Here is a 26,261-nt window from a genome sequence, read left to right as displayed (position 1 = left end):
ACTAAAGAGCTTCTGCACAGCAAAAGAAACTACCATCAGAGTGAACAGGCAACCTACAAAATGGGAGAAAATTTTCACAACCTACTCATCTGACAAAGGGCTAATATCCAGAATCTACAATGAACTCAAACAAATTTACAGGAAAAAAACAAACAACCCCATCAAAAAGTGGGCGAAGGACATGAGCAGACACTTCTCAAAAGAAGACATTTATGCAGCCAAAAAACACATGAAAAAATGCTCACCATCACTGGCCATCAGAGAAATGCAAATCAAAACCACAATGAGATACCATCTCACACCAGTTAGAATGGCAATCATTAAAAAGTCAGGAAACAACAGGTGCTGGAGAGGATGTGGAGAAATAGGAACACTTTTACACTGTTGGTGGGACTGTAACCTAGTTTAACCATTGTGGAAGTGAGTGTGGCGATTCCTCAGGGATCTAGAACTAGAAATACCATTTGACCCAGCCATCCCATTACTGGGTATATACCCAAAGGACTATAAATCATGCTGCTATAAAGACCCATGCACACGTATGTTTATTGCGGCACTATTCACAATAGCAAAGACTTGGAACCAACCCAAATGTCGAACAATGATAGGCTGGATTAAGAAAATGTGGCACATATACACTATGGCATACTATGCAGCCATAAAAAATGATGAGTTCATGTCCTTTGCAGGGACATGGATGAAATTGGAAATCATCATTCTCAGTAAACTATCACAAGAACAAAAAGCCAAACACTGCATATTCTCACTCATAGGTGGGAATTGAACAATGAGAACACATGGACACAGGAAGGTGAACATCACACTCTGGGGACTGTTGTGGGGTGGGGGGAGGGGGGAGGGATAGCATTAGGAGATATACCTAATGCTAACTGATGAGTTAATGGGTGCAGCACACCAGCATGGCACATGTATACATATGTAACTAACCTGCACATTGTGCACATGTACCCTAAAACTTAAAGTATAATAATAATAAAAAAAAGAGAAAAACTAAAAGGATGAAACAAAACCAGATTCCAAAATGTCTAAAAATAAAGAATTGGTTAAATAAATTATGGTGCATCCATTCAAAAGAATAAAGAAATCCTCCAAAACCTCCTGTATCATAGAAGACTATCTCATGATAAAGAAAGAAATGCATTATACTGTATATTGCTTCATGAACAAAAGTTACAAAACTGTATACACTGTGTAATCCTGTTTTTATTCAAGAAGAATAGTATGTACAGGCACAGAAACACCTGAGAGCAGATAAGCCAACATGTTAACAGTGGTTACTTCTGAGTGGTGGTATAACACTTTCTTGCTTATCTACACTTTTACAATGACCTTACACACACACTGCCTATGGTACTTTTGCAACAAGAATCTTTTTCTAAAAGGTGTACTATGTTGGCAGTTTGATGCAGGGTTGGAGCGCACGGGCCCTTGGGTTGGGCAGATGGGTTTGGCTCTACCCATCACAACCCTGAAGCTCTGCATACATTTTTGTGAGCCTGACTTGCCTATCTGCAAATGCATGGTGGTTGCCGTGAGAATTAAATGAAATAATCCCTAGAAAGTCTGTGTCTAGCACAGAGTCTGGCCCGTCAGTAATAGCTCCACAATGTTAACCAGTAATATTGAAAATAAATATAACCAATGTTTACAGATGTTTACCTTATAAGTGATTCTTCTGGCTACTCAGTTAGGTTTATTTAGGACCATGTCAGAAGAAGATGGCCACACTCTACAATTGTGGTTACTCACATTGAGCCCATACGGACAGCAAGGAGGGGTGAGGACGAGTGCCCAGAAGCAGGCTGCGGCTGAGCAGAAGGGTTCCTAGGGCAAACCGTGAGACTGACAGATTCCCTCTACTGCCCACACCTTATTCCCCTCCCTCCCCTCTCTCACCCTCCCACCCTTTTCTCTCACCTTCTTCCCACCACTTCCTTGCTATTTTGGACTCTGAACTGTAAATTCCTTTGAGGCCAGAGGTTATGAATTAGACAGCTGTCCATCAGTTCCCTCTCATGAAGCATGTTATTGGACCTAGTTTATAGCTACCCTCTTGGCTGTTATAAGCAGGGGGACCTATTGGAGACTTCCCCACTGGGTGGGGCATTAGAGGACAGTGCTAGTGATGGGAATGGAAGGGAAATGCAGACATAAGAGATATTTAAAGGGAAAATGAAAGGTCTTGGTGAAGGATGAAGAGAGCACAAACTTTGCATCAAACTTGCAATCCCAGCTCTAGTATTTTAAAGCTACTTTTAGCTTTATTCTCAGGCAAATTATTTAACTTCTCTAAGCCTCTGTTTCCTCATTTGCAAAGGTAGACAATATTGTCTACCTCCTTGCTTGTTGTATTAAATGAGGTAAGGTGTGAAAATATCCAGCGTGGGACCTGGAATTCCATTTAGATCCATTTCCTTTTCCTCCCTCTGAGCTTTGAGAGCATGGTTGCTAGAGGAATGGTGGAGCCCTTCAGAGATGTAGGGAAGTAGCAAGCCAGCTTATTCCATGGGTAAAGAAGACTATGACTTGGGGCATGTTGACTTTGAGGTGCTGTTAAATCCATCTGGCAACTTAGTGAGGGATAGGCACTAGTTTCTAACCCACCTTCATAACTTATACCCATTGTTATGGGAGGATTAGGAGGAGATGATGGCTTAGAAGGTGTCATGGTTAATACTGAGTGGCAACTTGATTGGATCGAAGGATACAACGTATTGATCCTGGGTGTGTCTGTGAGGGTGTTGCCAAAGGAGATTAACATTTGAATCAGTGAGGGGGAAGTTGCCAGCATGTTGTAGAGGCTCTCTCCCAAGTGGATACAGGGCAGGGCATCCACAATCCACCACCATGGCCTTATCACACTGTCTTTTTCACCTGTTTTCTTCTTATTTCTGTTAGCCGCTTGAAGGCAAGCCCCAAGGAAAGCATATGACACCGTGCCTTACACCTAACAGGTATTCAGTCAACAAATCGATGATTGTCGATTTGCCTATGAAGACAGAGAAAAGGGAGAAAGATTAGATTCAATAACTGGAGTTCCTTGTTTAAAGCCCAAGGCTGGGCTGGCCCAGCAGGCTGCTGTGAAACCCAGCTATCTGGCTAAAGCAGCACACTTCTAATCTAGATTATTTTAATCATGCAGATATTACCTAGAAGTTCAGAGAGAGACAGCATGTTCTCAGGAAAAAAATAAAAAAAACAAAAAACAAAAAACCCCCTGAGTTTGAGCACAAGTGGGAGAGGATTTAATGAAGGCACTTACATGGGGGACTGCAGTCTCCCATGAATGGAGCAGCATGAATTGCCCTGGGAGGCCTTTGGCAGGGCTTCCTTAAGACAGGGCACTGGCCCATCCAGTCACACAATATTTATGCTCTTTAGACTTTAAAACTATGTTTTGTGGTCAAAAGTGCTTCCACCCTCGATTTGCTGTGGGTAATGATTGCTAACTAAATAAAATAAAACTAAAATGCTTTAAAAGGTGTGAACCCCTGCAGAAAACTATGCTAGAACTTGACTGCTATGGATTGAATTGTGTCCCCCAAAATTCATATATTGAAGCTGTAACCCCCAGTATGACTGTATTTGGAGCAAGGGCCTATACAGAGCTAATTAAGGTTAACTGAGGTCATAAGGTGGGGCCCTTATACAACATGATTCATGTCCTTATAAAAAGAGGAAAGGAGACCTCTCCCCATCAAGTGAGGACACAGAAAGGATACAGATTCCTGAAAGCTAGGAAGAGAGCTCTCAGCAGAAACTGAACTGGCCAGCACCTTGACCTTGAACTTCCCAGGCTCCAGAACCATGAGAGAATAAATCTCGGTTGTTTAAGCCACTCAGTCGATGGTATTTGGTTATGGCAGCCCCAACTAATATGCTCATTCTAGCCCCATCCCAGCGGCCCAAGCTGAAGTCCCAGAAGTAGTGTTAGCAAAATGAATCTTATACTAGAGCAGGGCTTTCTCATCTAAAAGTTTTATGATGTTCTTCATCACAGCTAAGAGGAAGAATTTGGCCAAGAATTTTTATATCCATCCCAGAATCAGTGAGCCAAGGTCGCCAACATGTAGCCCAATGCCTGGCTCATAGTATAAGCTCAATAAGTGTTTGGTGGTTGTAACTTTGGAACATCCCAAGTCTAGACTGGAGGTATTTTACCTCCTTTTCCTGGGCTCTTCGGCACTGCCTTTTCTCTAATGTCACTTAATAGGTGCTAAGAAAGTGCCTCTTAAAGCTACCTACAATTATAATCTGGGTTCAAATTCCTAACTGAGTGATCTTGGGCAAGTTAAAAGTCTTGGTTTGGGCTCCTCCAGAAAAGTTCAAATCTGAGTAGGTTATTTGGGAGGGACAGGAAACACTAGTGTGGTGGTAGGAAGAAGACAGGGAAAGAGGCAGACAATGCAGTTGCATTGTCAAGAAAGCTGCCACCGTGGGCCATTGAAGCTTACTGCATGGGGGACTGTGGAAGCCAGCATAGAGCACATGCCTCAGAATCAAATCCCATCCTGCCACCACAGGGCGAGGGAGCCAGGGCATTTATATATCAACTCCTGCCAATTATTTGTTGATAGCTGCTCCTAGAGGAAATCTATTCCCCAATACATCTGGCCTGCTGCGTGCAAGAACACACCAGGCTCCAGAGGCCAGTGGAAGCTCTCGGGCCAAGATCCTGCATTTGGAAGATGAGCTGGTAGGTGCTGAAATGATGAGGGCCAAAAAGATGTGGGTGGGGCACACACAGCATCTGCCATCTATAAAAGGAAGTCTAGTACCCTATTCCATTAAATGAGTTTGTTGTTGTAACACACTTGGAACAGTCTATGGTATATAAATGTTATAAGCGTGTGTGGCAGATTGTATTTTTCATATGGGGACACAGTAATTTTCTGGTCCCACATGCTCTGCTAGAACCTTGCCACTCTGTATTCTGGGTGGAGTCTGTTTCCTCTCCCCTTGGACCCAGAGGGATTTTGTGACTTCCCTGATGCACACTTTGTTGCAGAAGTGAAGCTGCTGGTTTCTACAGCTAGGTCATGGAAGGTGATAAGGACCCGCCTGCTTTTGTCTCTCTCTCTCTCTCTCTCTCTCTGTGTGTGTGTGTGTGTGTGTGTAGAGAGAGAGATAGAGATAGATACAAAACACACACACACACACACACACACCCTTGAGAGCCCTATCCTGAAGCCACCATGCTGCAGAGATCACATGAAGAGACAACGTAGGAATAGAGAAGTCCAAGAAGCCTCAGCTGTTGAATTCCCCAGCGAAGTGCCACCTTGGGTATAAATGTGTATACATTTAGTGATGATGCCTTTGATATGACCCTAGCCACTAATGACTAATGACTAGCCACCTAATGACTGCAACCACCAGAGAGAACCTGAGCTACATCTGCCCAACTACTCTCAACCTGAATTCCTGATCCACAGAAACCTCGAGAGATAATAAATAATGACTGTTATTTTAAGATGCCACATTTTGAGATAACTTCTTATGTAGCCATAGTAACTGGAACAGTGCTTGATAAATAAAATAAATATAATCTCACCTCCTCAACTTATAGGCCCTCCTCAGATACTAAATGAAATCTTCATATTCTAGATTCCACATTTAAGCAGGTGGGTCTAGCTCAAGCTAATGTTCTAACAATCAGATCTTGACAAGATTAGACTTTGCAATATGCAGAGGGTTTAGTTCTGAACTGGACATTGTGGTGCTTCCTCAATGTTCATTGTGATCATCTTCCATTCAGGGGTATCCTGCATATCTGGTCACTCATCCCTACCTCCAGCAGGAGGTCCTGAATGGTCCAAGCCATTAGGGAAATTCAAGCATCTTGCCACAGTGATTGGACCACACAAGTGAAGCATAGCCAATCAGTACTTGGCTTTCCCCTAGGATTGGTTAGGAATGGAATAATCAGCACCACATCTGGGACTGCTGCTGAAGAATCTAGGGCATAAAAGCATTCTTTCTCCAGGAAGTGTTGGATTCAGACACGCATGCTGGAACCACTGCAATGATTTTGATACCATGGGGGAAGCCAGCCTGAGGATGGAATCAACACACAAAAGAGGCAAGGCGAAGAGAATTACAGAGAAATGAATCCAGAGCCTTAATAAAATCATGCTTAAAGCCCAGAGTAGATCTACACTTTCAGGTGTGGGAGCCAAGATGTTGCTTTCATTGTTTAAACCATCTTAATATGGATATACTATTACTTGGAACCAAATGCGTCATTATTAATTCTGGTACCAATGCGTCAGATGTTGTCACAAAACTTAATCCACTCCTGTTCTACAGAGTTAGAAAAGAGGATCAATGTGTAATCTATATAAACCTTTTCCAGCACTTTCTCTGGACATTTTTGTATGAAACCTTGAGTTTTGCCAATAAAATAACTACAATTTTCCTGGCTATATCTTTGATATAAATGTGCATACATCTAGTGGGTGTATTAATTTCCTAGGGGCTGCTGTAAACAAAGTACCACAAATTGGGTGGCTTAGAACAACAGAAGTTTATTGTCTCACTGTTTTGGAGAGCAGAAGTCCAAGATCAAGGCGTTCACAGGAGTATGCTCCCTCTGAAAGCTCCAGGGAAAGATCTGTTCCAGGGCTCCCTGAGCTCCTGGTAGCCTCAGGCGTTCATTGGTTGGTTGATGGGTGTGTTCTCCATGTCTCCATGCATGTCTTCCCTCTATGTGTCCGTCTCTGTGTCCAAATTTCCTCTTTTCACAGTACACGAGTCATATTGGCTTAGGGCCTATTGTAACACCCTCAGATTAAATTGATTACTTTTTTAACATCCCTATTTCCAAAGATGGCCACATTCTGAGGTACTGGGAGTTAGAATTTCAGTAATACCTTTTGCCGGTGGGGAGGGGCGTGCAATTCAGCCCATGACAGTAGGGTAGAGGAAGTGGACAAGGAGGGTGTACATGAGGAGGACAAGACATCAAATATAGGAAAGTTAAAAAAAAATCTTACCAATCACACAATTTTGGAGTTGTCCAAGTGTAAGAAGGCTGATATTCCTGCTTTGACTTGTAGAGACTGGGGTTCCTGACTGAAGACACTTTCTCTGCAGAGATACAGGGATAGAGATGAACACAGAGCCTGTGTTGCCTCTTTTTTGTAGCCTAGACGTTTTCCTTACAACAATTTCTGTTTTGTTGGGTGGTTTCTTTTTTCTTTCTTTCTTTCTTTTTTTTTTCGAGGGAATACACACAAAGCTTTGACTTGTATTATTCTCATTGCATCCAACTGAATGAAATTTATGAAGCCTCTTGCACAATGTATTCATTGTTTGGGTTGGGATAATTGAAGTGTCAGGAATATTTGCTTATTGAAAACAACTCAGGACAGCTCTATGTACCCAACTGAGCCAGGGCCACAAGACATGCCACATTCTGGACAGCTGTGTTCTATTGTCTTTTACAGCAGGGGCACCTTCCCAGGTAGATTAATTTCACACCTGGGAAAGAGCAGTGGGTTAAGGATTAAAGGGCATTATTTCTAACGCGGACTTCACAATTCACTCACTGTGTGACTTTGAATAAGTCATTTAATGTCTCTGGACTTCAGAGTTTAATGGACATAAATAACATGGTGTTTTCTACCTCATAGGGATACTGTGTAGCTCAAAAAGGAGAATCTATATGAAATACTTTAGAAATCATAAAACACCATGCAAATGTGTATCATTTATAATAAAAATTAATCATGTCTACTTCTGCTCAAAGTAGAACTTTGAACTAAGGAAGAAAACGGGCCAATGTTCTCATTATTCTCCATTTTCTCTCCAAGATCCATTCTCCACACCTTTCTGACCTGCTCTGTGCCTCGGGAGACTGAGCACTGCAGATTGCATTGGCTAGACTTCCTTGTCTTGTGGCTTCTGGGTCGTTTGGCTAATGAGAAGTGCTTATAGGAAATAGGGAGGTGGGAGGAGAGAAACATTGGGGTATTTATTCGTCTTGCTCTTCTGGGCAGTAGTTATGTTCTCCTATAGCCACCACTCCAATTGGGCATCTGGTTCTACCCCTTTGGCCCTCTCTAGGCTTCAAGTAACTCCATTCCCTCTGCTCCCCTTCAGGATGAGGAGGATGACAGTGTATGAATGTGGCTGGTCCTTGGTGCCTGACTCTGCAAACGGCCTCTGCATCATCACTCTTCAACACTTTGAATGCACTGTCTGGTTCTGGAGGGACTCTGACACATGCAGCATCATGACCACGATGTGGGCAATAGCTCAACTCTTTCTGAGGGAATACTCTCTCTCTTTGGGAATGGTCTGAGTTTTCTCTTTTCTTTAGCCATTGAGCAGGTCTGCAATGTGATGTTTCCCTTGTAGAAACAAGCACCAGTGGATCAGGAAGAACTATAAGGACTGGAGGTCTTCACTGTCTTCCATCAGCAACTGGAAGTTTTCGTTAGGTTTCCCGGGAGGCCAGGCCTCTGTTCTTTCTCCGGTACCTCCTGTCCCTCCCTATATTCAGGCATTTTCCGAGTTCAGTCTGCCCTTCTCTGGAGGTTACCCCCCATCTTTCCTCTGCCCTCATCTCTTGCCTGTGCCTTCAGGGCTCCTCAGTGACTCTCCATGTGGAACACAGCCTCTTTTCTCTTTCCACACCCCAGCCCTGGCTTCCCTATTTCTGTTCATGCTGCCCAGTCTTGGAATTCCGGCTCATCTCTCATACCTCTAGTCACTCCTTATGTGCAAGCAGGCATCAAGAACATTGCTTTCTCCCTTCCCATGAGTCCCTGCAGTCCTCCCTGCACTCTCAGTGTCTCATTACTGGACCTCTTTCTAGTTCTGAGTTTCTGTGACAGGATGTCCAGTCAGCCTTCCTGCCTACAGTCTCTCCTCAATCCTATACAGACAATAGACTTCTGCCACCTTCGTTTTCCTAAAACTTGGCTTCCATTGTGCCCCTTCTCTCTATGAAAACCTTCAGTGACTCTGCTGTCCACCATACAAAGTCTGAACTCATGACCCTGGCATTCAAAGCCCCGCACAGTCTGCTTCTTAACCTACTTACTACCTGACAAGCCCACTCTGCTCTCCCCGCTCCCCTGTGACTACATCATGGGCTTTCCAGCCTCCACTGCCCCAGAAATGCTGCCCTCCTCCTTCCTGGTGTGAATCTTGCCTATTCTTCCAAGCTGAACCCCAATGCCACTTGCTCTCTGAAATCTTCCTTGACCACTATAAGTGACAGTGAGGCATCTTTTCTTTCAACCCCTCTTCCTTTTCTTTCAAGTTCCAGGACATATTTGCTGAACTGATCTTCGGCTCCTAAGAATGTTGTTTGCGTTAGCCATTTGAGGCTTTTAGCCCCCTGACTTATATTGCTGTGCTGTTAGAACATGGTTTGAACACATGTGTCTTGCATAGTATTAGGCCCTTACTATTTACTGAATGAATATATGAATATGGGAAACACATCAGCTTATCCAAACTGCGGATCGTTAAGAGATTGGACACATATATGTATTTTGCAAGCTCATAGGTCCCTGGCACTAAAGTCATGCATCTACTCAGGTAGGCTTTGGGTCTAAAAAGGAACAGGGATGATGATCACCAACATTAAAATATCTACAACTTATTGAATACCTGCTGTGTGCCAGTGCTTCACATGCAAAATCTCTTTTCACCTTTATAACCAACTTATATTAGTATTATTACTAACTATACTTTATGAACCAGGAAATGGAAGTTCAGAGTGACTAAGCAAATAAATCTAGTGGGGGGCAAGGCTGAATTTGAACCTGAGTCTGAGAATGCTCAAGTCTGTTTTGTCAACCAATCAGCAGGCAGCCTTTGGAAGTATCCTGCAGGAGCCCCCGGGAGTGTTGAGTATTAAGTGTGTAATGCATATGTGGCGCTTTTCTACCTTATCTTCCTTCCAGTGAGGGCAGGAATCCTATCCTGCTGCTGTCTGTATCTTCACAGTGATGCCTACGACTTGGCTTTGCATATAATCAGCACTCACTAATAATTTATTAGTTGATTTTTGGCTCTCCTCCACTTCATACTTGAATTTCAAGTGTTTTGTTTGTTTTTGAGACAGGGTCTTGCTCTGTCACCCAGGCTGGAGTGCAGTGGTGCAATCATGGCTCATTAGAGCCTCGAACTCCCAGGCTCAAGTGATTTTCTCACTTGAGCCTCCTGAGTAGCTGGGACTACAAGCATGTGCCACCATGGCCGGCTCAAGTGTTTTTGTTTGTTTGTTTGTTTGTTTGTTTTTGTCAAAGGATCTGGCCAGGATCGCACTATAGGTTTGAATAGAAATTCTCTTTCCACTCCACCAATACCATAAAATATTTAGTTAACATAATTATTTTTCTCTAGAGGTCTCCCCTTGAAGGGGCTTGGTACTGTGTCAACTTAGCGAAGTTGGAAATATTTCCCAGAACTGTCTTCCCTGTGTGGTTGTAGACTAGGACTGACCACAAAAGAAATTTGCATGAGACTGGGAAGGCAGAAGGGAAGGAAGCGGTAGCCACTCTTTGTGGATTGGTGTAGGTGTCAGGCAGGCCCCATAGCTCATGCTGACCTAATGGTTCATCCTCTTGCCATGGAGCAGTGCCTGGGCCTGCAGCTCCTTCAGCTCCTACCCAATCTCCTCCTTCAGATTCTTGAGTTGCAAACTTACTGTGTGTGCAGTCTCATGGAGAAGGTATTGGCTTCTGCAGGTTCCCCACATTGTCAAAATTGGGGGCAATAAGAGGCATACGTGGGGTCCACTCTGCCCTCATTGTTCTGAGGCAGGAGAATAGGGTCTGAAGGCAGGGAATGGAAGGCCAATTCATGCCGACTTCCTAGAACCAAATCAAAAGGAAAACCCCAGCTTTCCATGCCCAAGTAACAAAAGGACCAGAGGCTACTCCCTTTGCACTGCCCCCCACTGCCCTTCTGCGTGGCAGATGAAAAATTGAAAATAGCTCTGATCAGTCCCCTCCTGCAACCAGTCAGACTGGTCATGGGCCAAGTCTTCATTTGTATAGGGCGTAACTTTGTAACTTCACTTCAGCCTCTGATTGGTCACTTTCTACAACAAATCAGACTGGTTGCAGGCCACTACTTCATTTACATAGGGTGTACACCTGGTAATCAATGAGAAAACTCTAGAGGGTATTTGAAGGCCAGAAAAATCTGTAACCAGGCTCTTGAGCTGCTTGCTCAGGCTGGCTCCCGCCTTGTGAGTGTGCTTTCATTTTCAATAAATTGCTTTTGTTGCTTCGTTCTTTCCTTGCTTTGTTTGTGCATTTTGTCCATTTTCTTCATTCAAGATGCCAAGAACCTGGACACCCTCCACTGGTGACAGTTCTAGTTTTTCTCACGCTTCCAGTTAATGTTGCTCTCCTTACATTAGATCTAGCCTTCTTTCCTGATTACTAGAGCTGCCCAGCTACAGCAGCTTTAGGCCCCCACCAGGTGCAGAAGCAGTTTGCCATCACCCCCTTCACCAGCTCCCACAATCGTGCTCATCTTAATAACAAATCCCTAGTTCTATATCACTCAGAGTGGCCCTGCTTCTCTGATTGAACCCTTGTGGATTCATCCCTCTTCCCTGAGTCCCCAGGATATGGTGTCTCTGGTCACGTGGCCACCTCAAAGAAATGTGTTTATGGTAATTGGGCAAAGTCACTGTTAAAGCAGGCGGAAAACCTAGAATTGGCGAGCTTCTCACTCTTACCCTTTCCCTCCCCACAAGGCTATGCTGTTTTCCAAGGCAGGAGCTAGATCCATTTGTCTTATGGTGAAACCCAACTTAAGACACTTCAGTATTATTCAAGTCTCCACCTGCCCCAGCAAACCTGGGCTGAACTCAGCTCTGATGTCACCACTTTTTGAGGTTGTGTAGCCACCTTTGACCTTTAGTGGTTGCTCTCAGATATCACTGGCATCCAGGGCACCTGTGCATGGAGGTGGACTTGTAGTTAATCACAGGTGGACTAGAGTACGAGGTTGCCTAAGGGGCTGTGTCCCAGAGCCTCTGAAGACTGCTCTTCAAAGGTATCTGCCTTTGACCAGGTGTTTGAAAATCTAAAATGTCACCATTAATAAGCCATCCCTGTGGATTACTCTTCTTGGTGTCTTGTTATTAAAAAGCCATACACCTTTGATAAAAGAATCATTTGCAGAGTGTAGTAGAAAGAATGTGGTGTCTGGAATCAGATAGCTCTGAAATCAATCTACTTCTGCCATTTAAAATAGCTATGAGGCTGCAATAAAATAATTATTTAACCTCTTCACGCTGCAATTTCCTCACCTATTAAAGTGAGGATAATAATATCCAATTTGATATCCAAGACAACAAATGTGAAAATATCTAACCCAATGCTTGGCACATAGGTGACCCTGAATGAATGTTAGCATTTACTCCTGATTTCCTTTCCTTGAACTAAATAATGCCCTGGAATTGCTAGCAAGGCCCTGAATGGGCATCATTGCTGTTGCTTTCTCATCACAGTTGGGATCTAGTGGCTGAGAGGGTGAGGGTCTGCTGTGTGTGTGTATATGTGTTTCAGTAGGATGTGGGGGGGAGAGAGAGAGCACAGGTTAGAGTTAATAACTAGTTTTAGAAGAGTGATTAGGTTATCAGAAGAGGAGGTAAGTTTGTTTCGAAAAGCTAGCTTATTTCCATCCACCTTTCTCCATTTCCATTGCCACCATCTTAGTTCAAGTTGCCTTCTCCTTCCTGGATTACTTCAATAGTCTTATCTGGTTCTTCTAACCGTTCTGATCTCTTTTTACTTTATTCTCTTCTTGGAAGCCAGTGATCTCTTTTAAATGTAAATCAGATCTTACTTAACCCTCTGACCCTTTCCATTATACTTGGCATTCATCTAAACTCTAATCATGGCCCAGAAAATGCTCTATAGCTTGGCCCCTGTCTACCTTCCTCCCTTAGCCTTCTCTCCCTCCTCCCCTCCCACTCAGTAACTTTTATTTACACTAGAATTCTCCCAGCTCCTTGGGGCAGTCAGCTCAAGACCTTTACTCATGCTCCCCCCCCCCACACACACACACATGCACACACACACACGCTTCCACTTCCATGTTTTTCCATTACACTTAATTCTGCTGGCTGACTCCTACCCAACCTTCACATCTTTACTCAAATGTGATTTCTTCAGAGACTTTCCTGACTTCCCAAACAAAAGTAGGCTTCCCTTTTGTTCTTTCTTGTAAAAGATCTCGTGTATGTCTTGTATATTTTTCTTCTTATAGTCTCTATCACATTTCAAAGTGATAGAATTGTGTGTGTTGTTTCTTTCTGAAGTGTTGCTTCCCCTATAGAGTGAGTCCACGACAGTCCCATTTTCCCATTGTGTTGCCACCAGCCAGCCCACTGCCCGGCAAAAGTCTCAGTAGTACCGGTTTATGATGAACAAACACGGTGTCACCCTGGGACAAGTCTATCTGTATGGGATTCAGATTTTCTCCTTAAAAAGGAGCCACAGTTCTTTAGTTTGAGTCTTACAAAAGCCACCCAGAAAACCATACATCCTGTTTACCTCTATATTAATTTTTTGTTTCCTACTTTTTCATTTTTAAATTGAGACATAATTTGCACAGAGTAAACCGTACAAATATTAAGTGTGCAGATGGTGAGTTTTTGATACATACACACCCATGGAATCATTATTCCAATCAAGATATAGAACAGTCCAGCATCCAGTAGGCTATTTCGTGTCTTTCTAATTCCATAACCCCTACCTGCACACTAGATAAGGTAACCACTACTCTGATCTCCTTCTCTGTGGATTAGTTTTGTCTGCTTCAAAATCTTATGTCAGTGGAATCACACAGTGCATGTATTTTGGTGGCTGGCTTCTTTGGCTCAACATGTTTTGAGATTAATTCAAGTTGCTGTGTGTAGCAATTGGTTTTTTAAAAAAATTATTGAGTTGATGAGTAGTCTTTCATTGAATGTTTAATTTCCCCATTTGACTATTGCTGGACATTCAGTTGATTCAAGTTTGGGCAATTATGGACATACTTGCGTATGTCTTTTGGTGGACATGTCTTTGGGTTTAGAAATAGGAGTGGAATTGGTGGGTCTATACATCTTTAAGCCAGGCTCTTTTGTCTTCTGCCTCAGCCTTCACAAAATCCTGGCATAGCTCAGCCATAATTTTCCAATGTGATAAGGCAGAGGTGGTTATCTACATTGTGGCAGGCTTTTTACCTGCAGGAATCCCTCATATGGCTTCTCTTTAAGTTCATCTCATGGGTTTCTGTGAAGGTCATTTAACTGTTTGATGCTGAGTCTGTGGTCATGATAATGTCCCGGAAAATGTCACAGGATCTTTAGGGTGTCACTCTGCCAGCTGGAAACCTCTGTGGCCAGTGGAACCTTTGCCCAAGTTTTCCTCGGGACCGCTGGGCTCATTCCACCCACTTGGCCCGGCAGGCTGCACTCAGCTCTAGCTACTGGCCAGACTCCATGCCTGTCAAGGGTGAGCCATGTGCAGAGTGGTGAGGGATGTGTGAGTGTGAAGGGGTTCCGGCCACTGCACACAGCCAGGCATGCTGGCTGCAGTGGGGAGGCCAGCTCCAGGTGCTGGCTCTGTGCGTGGCTGATGGTGGACCAGGTGTACTACAAGCGGCTTCCATTGTGGGCACTGAGAAACGCAGTGGTGCCCAGAAGCTTGGAGACACCAGGAACCACAGAGCCCTAAAGAAGGTGTCACAACGCTGGCCTGGGGAGCCCCCAGGTCTGAACTCCTTGAAGGGCCACAGCTCTTCTCTCATTATGGAGAGCGGGGGTTGTGTTTTACCCCTGTTTGTATTATAGCTCCTTCAGTCCCACCATTTGGCAGGTCCCAAGTTTTTGTCTTGCGTTCAGGAAGAATGGAGTGCCTGGACAACTGGAGGGCGAGCAAGGTGGAGAGGAGCTTCACTGAGTGACAGAACAGCTCTCAGGAGACACAAAGTGGGTAACTCCTTTCCACAGACAGGTCGTCCTGGCAAGTGTCCAGCTCTCAGGAGGCACAAAGTGGGTAACTCCTTTCCACAGACAGGTTGTCCTGGCAAGTGTCCAGCTCTCAGTGGAGAGGAGACCCATTGTGGGTAGCTCGTACCTGCAGGCAGGTAATCCTGAAGAGTCAAGGAGACCGGAAGTGGGTAGCTCCTTCCCACAGCTGTTAGTCCTGACTTCTGTCTGAGTCTGGCTGAGTCCAGCGTTTTAATGGGCTCAGAAGCAGGGAAGTGTGTGCTGATTGGTTCATGCTCAGCCATGGGCAAGCCTGGAAAAAGCACCATAAGTTCTCACTCTGGGCTTTGGACTCCACCCGGAACTGGCAGCCTGGTCCCCAGGATTCAGGCTGTCCTTGGCTTGAAGGTGGAGTTTCACTAGAGACCTGCCCCTTTCTGGCCAGGAACCTGCCTGCCTCTCACCATCAACATGCCATCCATGGCGCCTTGGCTGTTTGTGCCAAGGGGTGCAGGCCTGCGCTGAGCCATCTTCAGCGCCCCCAGCCTCCCTCTGGCACTGTTGGTGCCCAAAGTCCGGAGGAGGCCGAGGTAGGGGGTGGGCTGCGGGTCTGGCATGTCAGTGCTGCCCTGAGCACCCGCACCCTTGGCCAGGTTGCGACAGTGCACGGGCTTGGACACAACTTTGCTCCAAAATCAGAGCCGGCGCCGGGAGTGGGGAGAGGCCAGGGAGCAGGAGCAGACATTTCCTAGCCTGCAGGGGCAAGGGGGGCTTCCTGGCCCCAAGAGCAGAGGGATGCCTGGGTCCAGAGCTGCAGCTGGTCACTGCAGGGGCACCTGAGAGCGCAGGGCTCCCTCCCCACCAACTTGGTGGGGACCTGGACTCCCACGTGTTCCCGGCCCCGGGTGGCTCCGCAGAGCACGCAGCCCTGGTTGTGCCTCCCCTGCTGCAGCTGGCATCCCCCAAGCGGCTGCTCCAGATGGGCTGCTGCCACCATCAATAGGCCAGAACAATTTAAAATCATAATCTGAAGGGCTCCTGCCATTGGAGCTTCATCAGACACCATGATAAATTGTGTCTAAAGTAGTAATCTGAGCCAGTAGGAAAACATTATTCTATTCATTTAAATCACTGAGTTACAGACACATTTCATGGGAATGTTTTTCTAATTACAATGATCTTAAGATAATTTCTTTGGCTGTTTCTATGGAATGCTGTAGCTATTCCTGATGTATTATTTATTCATTGGTTTATTGCCAGAAGTAATATTGACTGTTTGCTCTATCCCTGTCGTGGGAGGCTTTCTGACATAACTGTGTAGTAATTTTTTTCCCTGTCTACAGGAACACATAGGGTTAATAAGTTGTGGCCATTAGACAACATTCACCAAATTCTGGGTGCCCTTTTCCCAAAAGATAAGTTACAGTGAAGGAAGAAGGGTATAATCTGCAAATTCACATGCTAAAAATCTCCTTCTCTAGAAAGGATATTTGCTTGTTGTTTTCATGTTTCTCCTTCCAAAGAATTTACAAACATTTTCCTTAATTCCCTGCATGAGACCAGAAAATTTCAGCTTTTGCCCCAGGCAAGGGAATAAATACAGTTAGAACATGTTTCCCATTTGAGGCAGTGGGCCACTTCTCCCCTAGACCACAGAGGGCCCACCTCTCTGTCTGCTCTTAAGAATTCAAGAGGCTTACCAGCCTGGGAGGCTGGGACCACCCAGATGGAGATGAAGTGAACTTTCAGCAGAAAGAGGGAAGCACCTGGAAAATACCTAGATTCTGCTTTGAGTGGAAATGCAGAGACAACCACATGTTTTGGACACCCACCTCTCAATGTCCTGGAGTCCTAAGACATCCTTCTCATTGTGATGAGAAGTCCCCCCACAAAAGGGAAATAGCACCCAAATTTGGCTAAATCCTGAAACAGAATTAAATGACCACATTGAATTCTCATGATAAGTCTTTGAGGAAGATGTCATCATCATCCCCAATTAAAATTTTTATATTTTTACTTTATTTTATTTTATTTTATTTTATTTTATTTTTGAGATGGAATCCTGCTCTGTCACCCAGGCTGGAGTGCAGTGGTGCAATCTCAGCTCACTGCAACCTCGGCCTACTGTGTTCAAGTGATTCTCCTACCTCAGCCTCTCAAGTAGCTGAGACTACAGGCATGCGCCACCACACCCGGCTAATTTTTGTATTTTTAGTAGAGAAGGGGTTTCACCATGTTGGCCAGGCTGATCCTGAACTCCTGACCTCAAGTGATCTGCCCACTTTGGCCTCCCAAAGTGCTGGGATTACAGGCATGAGCCAATGTACCTGGCCCCAATTCAAAATTTTAAACTGAGGCTCAGAGAGGCTGAGTATCCTGACTGAGGTCACACAGCTTCTAAGTGATAGAATGGGGATTTGAACCCAGGGAGCCCAACTCCAGCCTGAGGGACTGAGAAAGAGTGAGCTCCAATTCAGGGTGTCATCTTCCCATCCTCCACTCCACCTTTTTAAGCCTCATCTGAAAATACCATGCAAGATCACCTTTACCACACAGAGGAGAGGAAGAAACAAATAAATATGGGGGAGGAGGAAATGGAAAATAGAACTCCCACTGGGGTCTAGCTATTAATATGTCTGCCCTGTTCCGACACTTGAATAGGTCTGGTTCTGAGTCTGCTACTGAAAGGAACCAAAAATGACCTTGAATTGAAACTCCTGCATAGGGAGGTGCTGTGATGAGCTCGGAGAGACCACAGCACGACTCTGCAAGTGCGTTCAGCACAACGTCACGGTTGCTTCCAGTTGGCCAGGGGGATGCTGATGAGGTGGTTTCCAGATCTGATGAATTACCTGACTGCCAACGCCAAACTTGGGTTTTCCTCTCTGCAGGATGGAGAGGTTGGAAGGCGAGATGGTCTTTCCAAGGGGGAGCCTGTTTCATCAGTGGCTTCTTTAGATGTGTTGACTTTGTGGAAGAACCCCAGTTAACAGGAACATAGGGAGGGGTTTTCTTCAGTAAGTACCAATGTCAGCCAATCCCTTACCTCTTTAATCTCATCTCCCATTGTTTTCTCTGCTTTCTCTGTCTCAGCACACTGGCTTTTTACTGTCCCTGGAATATGCAAGGCACACTCCTGCCTCAGGGCCTTTGCATGTGCTCTTTCTGCTGCCTGAAACCTTTCCCCCAGATACTCCCATGGCTTGCTTCCACTCCTCTCATGCCTTTCCTCAAATGTCCTCTTCTGAGTGAGACCTTCCCTAGTTACCTGTTCTAGCAACAATTGCATTGTCAACTCCACCTCCCTCAACACGCACACATACACATTCCCACTCCCCTTCCAGCTTAGTTTTCTTGTTAGCACACTCCACCTTACAATCTCCTATGCATAATACTGACTTACCTTGTTTTTGACTGTCTCCCTTAGCTGAAGGTAAGCTCTGTGCAGGCAAGGATTTTTATCTGTTTGGTTCCTCTCTGTATTCCAGCACCTAGAATAATAAGTAGCTAGTGCTCAATAACAACATGTTGATCCATGCGCAGTGGCTCACGCCTGTAATCTCGGCACTTTGGGAGGCCGAGGTGGGCGGATCACCTGAGGTCAGGCATTTGAGACCAGCCTGGCAAACATGGTGAAACCACGTCTCTACTAAAAATACAAAAATTAGCCGGGCACATGCCTGTAATCCCAGCTACTCGGGAGGCTGAGGCAGGAGAATTCCTTGAACCTGGGAGGTGGAGGTTGCAGTGAGCCAAGATCATGCCACTGCACTCCAGTCTGGGTGACAAGAGTGAGACTCTGTCTTGAAAAAAAAAAAATTGTTGAACGCGCAAATGAATGAATTTATTAATCCTAGCCCTGAGATTTAGTAACCAGGCAGGCTGTAAAGAGTTAGTTAACTAGTTCTAGATCCCTGAGGAATCGCCACACTGACTTCCACAATGGTTGAACTAGTTTACAGTCCCACCATTTGACCCAGCCATCCCATTACTAGGTATATACCCAAATGACTATAAATCATGCTGCTATAAAGACACATGCACACGTATGTTTATTGCGGCATTATTCACAATAGCAAAGACTTGGAACCAACCCAAATGTCCAACAATGATAGACTGGATTAAGAAAATGTGGCACATATACACCATGGAATACTATGCAGCCATAAAAAATGATGAGTTCATATCCTTTGTAGGGACATGGATGAAATTGGAAATCGTCATTCTCAGTAAACTATCGCAAGAACAAAAAACCAAACACCGCATATTCTCACTCATAGGTGGGAATTGAACAATGAGATCACATGGACACAGGAAGGGGAATATCATACTCTGGGGACTGTGGTGGGGAGGGGGGAGGTGGGAGGGATAGCACTGGGAGATATACCTAATGCTAGATGACGAGTTAGTGGGTGCAGCGCACCAGCATGGCACATGTATACATATGTAACTAACCTGCACAATGTGCACATGTACCCTAAAACTTAAAGTATAATTAAAAAAAAAAAAAAGAAAAAAAAAAAAGAGTTAGTTAACTTCCTTTCTAAGCTTCATTTCTGCAACCGTAAATTTAGAATGAGAATTCCTATTCTCCTTATGAGCTGTGCTTTTTCAACAGGATTACAAAAGGGCACACCCAGCACAGTACTCATATGGACTCAGTAAGAATTGGCTTAATGACTGTGCGTTCAATGAAAGAATTACCAATAACAGTGGCAAGCGTTTGTAGAGTATTTCTATGAGCCAGGCACTGTTCTAAGCATGTATGTTTATTAACCCATTTAATCTTTACAACATCCTGAAATGTATGTGCTATTATCATCATCATCCTAGCTTTAAAAATGAAGAAACTGCAGGGGTAACTTTCTCAAGGCCACATGACTAATAAATCACAGAGCCTGGATTTGAACTCAAGCCCATCTATCTCCAACATCCATATCTTACCCACTTCAACATACTGCTTCCCTATAGCAAGAAGATGTAATTTACATAACAGAGGCACAGGAAATTCCATTTAAGTCATGAAACCTCCTATTTACAAATTTGAGTTTTTAAACTTGTAAGATGTCTTCTGGGATCAAATGTGATGATAATTCAATTTCTAAATCAACTGGAACAGATGGAGGCCAAATTGTATTTAACTCCAAGCCATGCAATATCTTTGGCCATGAAATGCTACCATTGTGGAGATGTTTGTAAATTATGTTTTATTTAGACACACTCTGTATGAACATATATAAGACACAGTTTTAAATAGACAGCAGTGTCATTTAGTTTCCAAAGCTGAGTGGAAATAAAAACCAGGGCCATGTAGACACACCCTAAACCTAGCACCTGCTTTTGAGGCTGCTTCAAATAATATCATCCTGATTTTTCTTGTGAATTGGCTTCGATCACTTGTGATTCCTGTGCATCTAGCATGTCTCATAACCGGCAGTCATTCATAGCCTATTTTAAGTGTGAGCATTCAAATGCTAGGTTTCGTTCATGAGCGACAACTCAGGCCATCTTCTCTGTTCACGGTGCTGGCTCTACAAGTCACTGCACACTCAACAGGGAGATGCATGCACACAAACTTTCCAAATCGTCTTTAAAGGTTTTCAGTTCCCTTTTTTCTTTTTTTGGTTTCTATTGCCTTCCCAGTAATGGCTAAGACATTGCCAGTTTGTCTTGCTTCTTGTGATTTCTCCAGATGGCCTTATGGCCCAGGAGATCAGTTGGGACCAGGTGTTAATATCCCACTGATTTTAATCTGGCTTTTATTTTTTGTTGCAAGAAACAGAAATCTATTCGAGCCAACTCAAGACAAAGGGATTTCACATATTGCATTACATTACATTATTTTTATATGGTAAATCCAAGAGCAGGAGCCATATCAGACCCTGGCCTTAAGGAATCCAGAACTCGAAGATGCTTCTAGATTCAAGGAAGCTCCCAGGTCTTCCACAGTAGGAGTTCATGGATGTTTGATTTCTATGTTTAAGCAACAAATGCCATGTCTTCTTCTGCTCCCAGTACTAACTGATGGTTATTTGTTTGTTTCAAGTTCAGGGCCCTAGGGGAGAATCTGATTGGTCCAGTCCATCTTTCAAAGTAGTCTGCACCTCCCTCTTCAGCATATGGGTTGTCTGCCATTGGCTCAGGTGCCCTGCCAGGGCCAATCATCTATGGATAGAGGAAGTGGGGCACTGGGTACTGAGTATGGCTTCCTGGGCCTGTCCCTTCAGCAGAAAGTGTGGGCAGGATGGGTACCCTCAGAAGAGGCTGTAGGTGGGTTGGCACAGTATTGACCTTTCCACAATACCATTGTGCAAGACACTGATGTCATATAGCCAAGACATGTAGTGGTGTATCAAGGTAAGATGATATTGTATTGACAAAGATACAAATGCAACTCAGAAAGACATCTACAAAGCCACATGCATGTATCTTTGCAATTGGCATGCTTAAAACATGAAACAAATACCATTATTCCTTTGTGATATGTTTTATCTAAAAATATTTATTCTTTTGCCCAAGTTCAGCTGTCAAACTCTATGGCTTTCTCAGTCAGGGCCTCCCAGTTTTGGTGAGCAAACTGCATTCAGCACAATTTCAGCCTGTGCCATTCACAGAGATTACAATGGGATGACTAAACTGTAGCCACATTAACCTTTGCAGTTGCCAGCCAGTTATTGAGGTTTTGTGGTGATCGAGCTAGTGAAAACCTATTGGATTTGTTATCACCATTGACTCAGTGTCTATAATGCTTTGGGCTACAGCTTTAAACATAGGCTGAATGAATACCCACATAACTTCAGAGGTCCCATATGTCAAATATATTATGCACATGTTGTTGGTGATCTCTCCTTTGAAGACTGGCCCACTTCCACCTGGGGTCCCTGTAGAACAATGGCTCTATGATGGGACATTTTGACTGAGGTAGGAATGTTAAGGAGCATGAGTTGTGATCCAGGACTGGATGCCTTGCTGCAATGTGTGTGGAGGTTGTGGTGGGGGCGGGGGAGAGGAGCTGCTGATATAAAGGCAGAAAGCATGGCAAACTTGGCCTACATGACAGTTCTGGTGAATGAAAACCCCTAGACAAAGACCAAATACCTGGGTTCGAGGTAATTTTCTTAAGAAAATTCACTACTGATGGTGGCGTCGGTGATCTGCATTTGTATGAACTGCAGTCTCTATTTTTGAGTTCTGAGCAGAAACCATTCTCTCTTGTCACCTGAGGTGCACAGCTTTCTAGGTGTGTTTTTCTTGTGCCCCATATCACTTTCTGTCTATATTTTTAAAATATCTACCTGATTTTTCTTTGCCCTTGGATGAAAATTTCTTTTAAGACAAAATCATTGTCTGATTCATCCTGGTGTTCCTGCTATGGCTTGGAACATGCCAGGCATTCAATAAATATTTGTTGGATGAATGATAGTAAGAACCTAAATTGTCGTTTGAGTCACCAAATTGACCGTGATCCATGTTGTGCTCTCTGCTCAGTGGCAGTATTTGGCACAGGGGAATGTCTGAGATGGCATCATTGCCAATCAAAGCTATTTTCAGGGTCAAGTATAACTTTGCAAATATCTCTAATATAGTTACTGTGAAAACACCATCAATATATCTTGTAATATGTGAAAGTGTATACAGGCTCCATTGATTACCAGAACAAAGATGGAATTCCTAAGGACAGACCAGGAAAGTTCTTTGAGTGAAGACAAAGAGAAGGAGGAAGATGTAGAAGAGGAGGAAGAGGAGTAGGAGAGGAGGATAATAGCTGGCATTTATTGACAGTTTGTTATGTGCCAGGCCTTGTCATAAGCATTTTGTATGTATTAACTCATTTAATACTCACAGAAGCCCTATGGGGAAGATACCATCATCCCGTTTTGCAGATGAGTCCGGTGCAAAATAGGGCAGGTTGCCTTTCAGTCCACACAGTCTGCTTTGCAGGACTCCTTGGACTGCACTTCTCTTGGGGTCTTCCTCTCTCCCTCTCTTTCTGTTCCTTGGCCTTCTAAGGAGGCCTTGGGTAGTCAAGGTGATCATTGTAATTTCATCTTAGGGGGCCATTCTGGCTCTTTACTGGTCTCTTGAAGGTAAGACTAGGTCTTCAATATTTTTCAAAATAGAGTGTCTGTAAAATGGAGAAATCCATTTCTTGCTGATATTTAGTGCTCTGAGAGCATTAACACTGATGTAGTATTTTTTCAAAATAAAAAAAAAATCCTCCATCACAGGTTTGAGAATGGGAAGAGATGAAGGGGGAGGAGGAGTCAGACGGCCGTGACCTGCCACAACTGTGTGAGTAACCACTACAACAGTCACTGTGTCTGCCTGGGCAGATCCATTCTTCCAGTCTTGCCAGATGAAGGCATTCACTGCCTTGAATCTGCTCTGACTTTCAAAGACACTACTCTAAAAGCTTCAATATTTCTTGGCTAAACAATAGCCACTTCCCAGGAAGGTCTCCTTATTTCCCATCTGCTTTGATTGTTGACATTTTGGTTTGGCAATAGGGAAAGCCTCCTCACCAGAAGCTGGAGCCCATGTCTAAGGCAGAGAAACTAAGTCAATGGCAGAAAGGTTAGATTTGTTCCTAACAGACTGAAAAAAAAATTTACCCTTCCAGGAACTTAGGTATCCTGTGTCCAAACTGCACACGCAGGAGCAAAGATTACATAATTCTTCAGATATTTTTAATATACTTGACCAAAGTGGAGAATTGAGATGGCATCCAGGGTTCTGGTTTGGCAACAACAAATACTTACCATTAGTCAGGGTTCTCCAGAGGGACAGAACCAATAGGATACGTGTTTATATAAAAGAGAGTTTATTAGGAAGAACTGGCTCACATAATTACAAGGCAAAGCCCCATGATGGGCCGTCTGCAAGCTGGAGATGAGAAAAGCCGGTAGCGGCTCAGTCCGAGTCCAAGAGCCTGAACCAGGGTAGCTGACAGTGCAGCCTTCAGTCTGTGGCTGAAGGCCAGAGCCCCTCCTGGCAAACCACTAGTGCAAGTCCCAGAGTTCAAAGGCTAAATGGAGTCTGGTGTCCAAGGGTAGGAGGAGCAGAAGGGAGCATCCAGCACTGGAAAAAGAAGGAAGCTAGAAGGTTTGGCAAGCAAGGTGATCCCACCTTCTTCCACCTGCTTTGTTCTAGCCGCGCTGGCAGCCAATTGGATGGTGCCCGCCCACAATGAGGGTGGGTCTTCTTTTTCCAGTCCACCAACTCAAATGTTAGTCTCCTCTGGCAACACCCTCACAGACACACCCAGAAACAACACTTTACCAGTCATCTAGGCATCATTCAGTCAATCAAGTTGACACCTAATATCAACCATCACAAGTTCACACCTTGTCAACTTGGCACCCATACACATCTCCTGAAATCATACTAATCTCCAAATAAAGACAATAATAATGTCATAATTACACCTAACGTAATACAACTATCCTTCATACAACCAGAAGTACACTGATTCTAAACCTAAATGCTATTACATAAAGCATCAGCATTCAATAAATACTTGTGGAATGAATGAATGAACAGAAAAAGTCTAGAAAGGTATCAAGCATAAATGTTGAAAGTAATTATTCTCTCTTTAAATAGCTGCATGTTCTGATTTTTCAATTATAAATATGTATTTGTTTTATAATAGTTTTAAAAATATAACTTCAATTTTCCAGGAACTTACTGATTTGCAGCTGAAGTGAGGGCAAAGATCGAGCTGGGTTTTGCCAGCTTTAATATAGGCAAGCTCCGCTTTATTGTGTGTGGTACAGCAGCAGCCCCTGTGGTAAGTTCCTGGAAGACTGGGCCCTTTTCAGGATCTAGATCAAGTTAATACTTTCTGGCCAATGGGGAAGTAACTACTTTGTTCTCTGAGCAAAGGGCTTCTTAAAAATCACAAGATATTAGAGGTTGCCTTGCCCAATTTTCCTAGTTTCCAGATGAAGAAACTGAGTCCAGAGAGCTGGTTGGCCTTGAGAATGTCAGTCATGAAACTGGTATTAGAATGCAGGTCTTCCAACTTTAAACACATTTCTCCTTTCCACACTGGCACAGCCAGAGACCTAAAAAGAAACTAGTGACATCCTCAACTGGGTCACTGAGGGAAATTTAATAAAGGGACACTTTAAAAGGTGTGGGCAGAGTTTGGAAGACCAGCAAAGGGAGTGAAGTACGCCAGGTTGTGCAAAAATGGAAAGCTGTTACTGCCTGAGGCCCAGACAGGCAAGCACGGGGGCTGTTATAGAACCTGAAAGAGCAGGAGTGCAGAGAAGGTGGCAGACAGACAGGCACTGGGGCCTTCCATAGGGACACAGCCAATCTGCAGGACCCAGTAGTAAAGGTGAGAGCTGGGGAATAAACAGCCCAACCTCATTCTTTTCCCAACTGGAAGCCAAAGGCCAAGGGAGCTTGTTGATGCAGCTCAAAGAGATGGGTGTCCTATGGCACAAAGCATAGTAAGAAAGGGCAGAGAGGGAATCTGGAGGGGCCTATGCAATGTACCCGGCACACTTGCCTTCTGGAAGATCAGCTTAGTCCTGTCATTGCCCGTTGCTGTTTGCCCTTTGATTTGATTTGGCTTCAAGTCAGTAATAACATGGACAATTGAGGTTCCATTTTAAAAACTATTGTGATGCAAAGAATACATATTTATAATAAAAAAAATCAGAACATGCAGCTATTTAAATAAATTTAATGACTTTCAACATTTATGATTGACACCCTTTGAGATGTTTTCTATTCGTTCATCCATTCATTGCTGCCGTAAATATTTATTGAATGCCAAGGGGTGCCAGGCTATTCCAGATGTATGCATGTAGGAGAAAATAAGATAAACAAACATCTTTTCTGTTCTTTCCCTCAAGGAGCTAACATTCTAGTGGGGGAGGAGTCACAGTAAACAAGATAAATAACCACAATGATAGAATGCGAGACAGCGATGAGATTGTAAGAAGAAAATGAAAGCAGGGCCAAGAAATAAGCGTGTCATGGGGAGTTATACTTTTAAATAAGGTGGTCAGGGAAGTGTGTGTGTGTGTGTGTGTGTGTGTGTGTGAGATGAGATTGCAAGAGAGGGCACCAGCATGCAATGGCTGCCCTTTGGGCTTTTCCTCAGCTAACTGCTGAGTGTTCAGGTAACAGGGAGTGTAGGTGGTGTGACTTCTCCCCTCCCTCGCAGTTTCAAAATGTCTCTTTTTAGATTTTTTTAAAGGGCAAAGCTTTCTCCACTCCATAGATTAACCACTTAAAAAGTGCCATGGGGAATCCTTAGCATAAGTTTATT

The 26,261-nt window shown here is 44.0% G+C and overlaps 1 protein-coding gene across 1 annotated transcript; it reads right to left on the bottom strand.

The window, feature by feature from the left end:
* Window positions 1–781: 781 nt before the first annotated feature.
* LOC100991816 (talanin) lies at window positions 782–23,014 on the bottom strand. The gene is made up of 7 exons (XM_034930649.2): window positions 22,821–23,014; window positions 18,381–18,468; window positions 17,680–17,944; window positions 16,810–16,900; window positions 12,937–12,944; window positions 7,017–7,082; window positions 782–3,010 (listed from the first exon to the last, which is right to left on the bottom strand). The coding sequence occupies exons 1-7, from the start codon at window positions 23,012–23,014 to the stop codon at window positions 2,916–2,918; spliced, it is 807 nt and encodes a 268-aa protein (XP_034786540.2). The 3' UTR covers window positions 782–2,915.
* Window positions 23,015–26,261: the final 3,247 nt, after the last annotated feature.

Source organism: Pan paniscus, chromosome 8 (assembly GCF_029289425.2).
Source record: "Pan paniscus chromosome 8, NHGRI_mPanPan1-v2.0_pri, whole genome shotgun sequence".
In the NCBI taxonomy this organism is placed as follows: domain Eukaryota; kingdom Metazoa; phylum Chordata; class Mammalia; order Primates; family Hominidae; genus Pan; species Pan paniscus.
Note: the sequence above shows the minus strand (reverse complement) of the source record. Positions and strands in the feature narration are given on the sequence as shown.

Coding starts and splice junctions, on each gene's coding strand:
- LOC100991816 (XM_034930649.2), bottom strand. CDS start 23,014: ATGATCACCTTGACTACCCAAGGCCTCCTTAGAAGGCCAAGGAACAGA. Junction 18,469..22,820: donor ATCTTCCCCATAGGGCTTCT/GTGAGTATTAAA, acceptor TTATTATTCTAG/GTGCTGGAATACAGAGAGGA. Junction 17,945..18,380: donor GGGAGACAGTCAAAAACAAG/GTAAGTCAGTAT, acceptor TCTTCCACAAAG/TCAACACATCTAAAGAAGCC.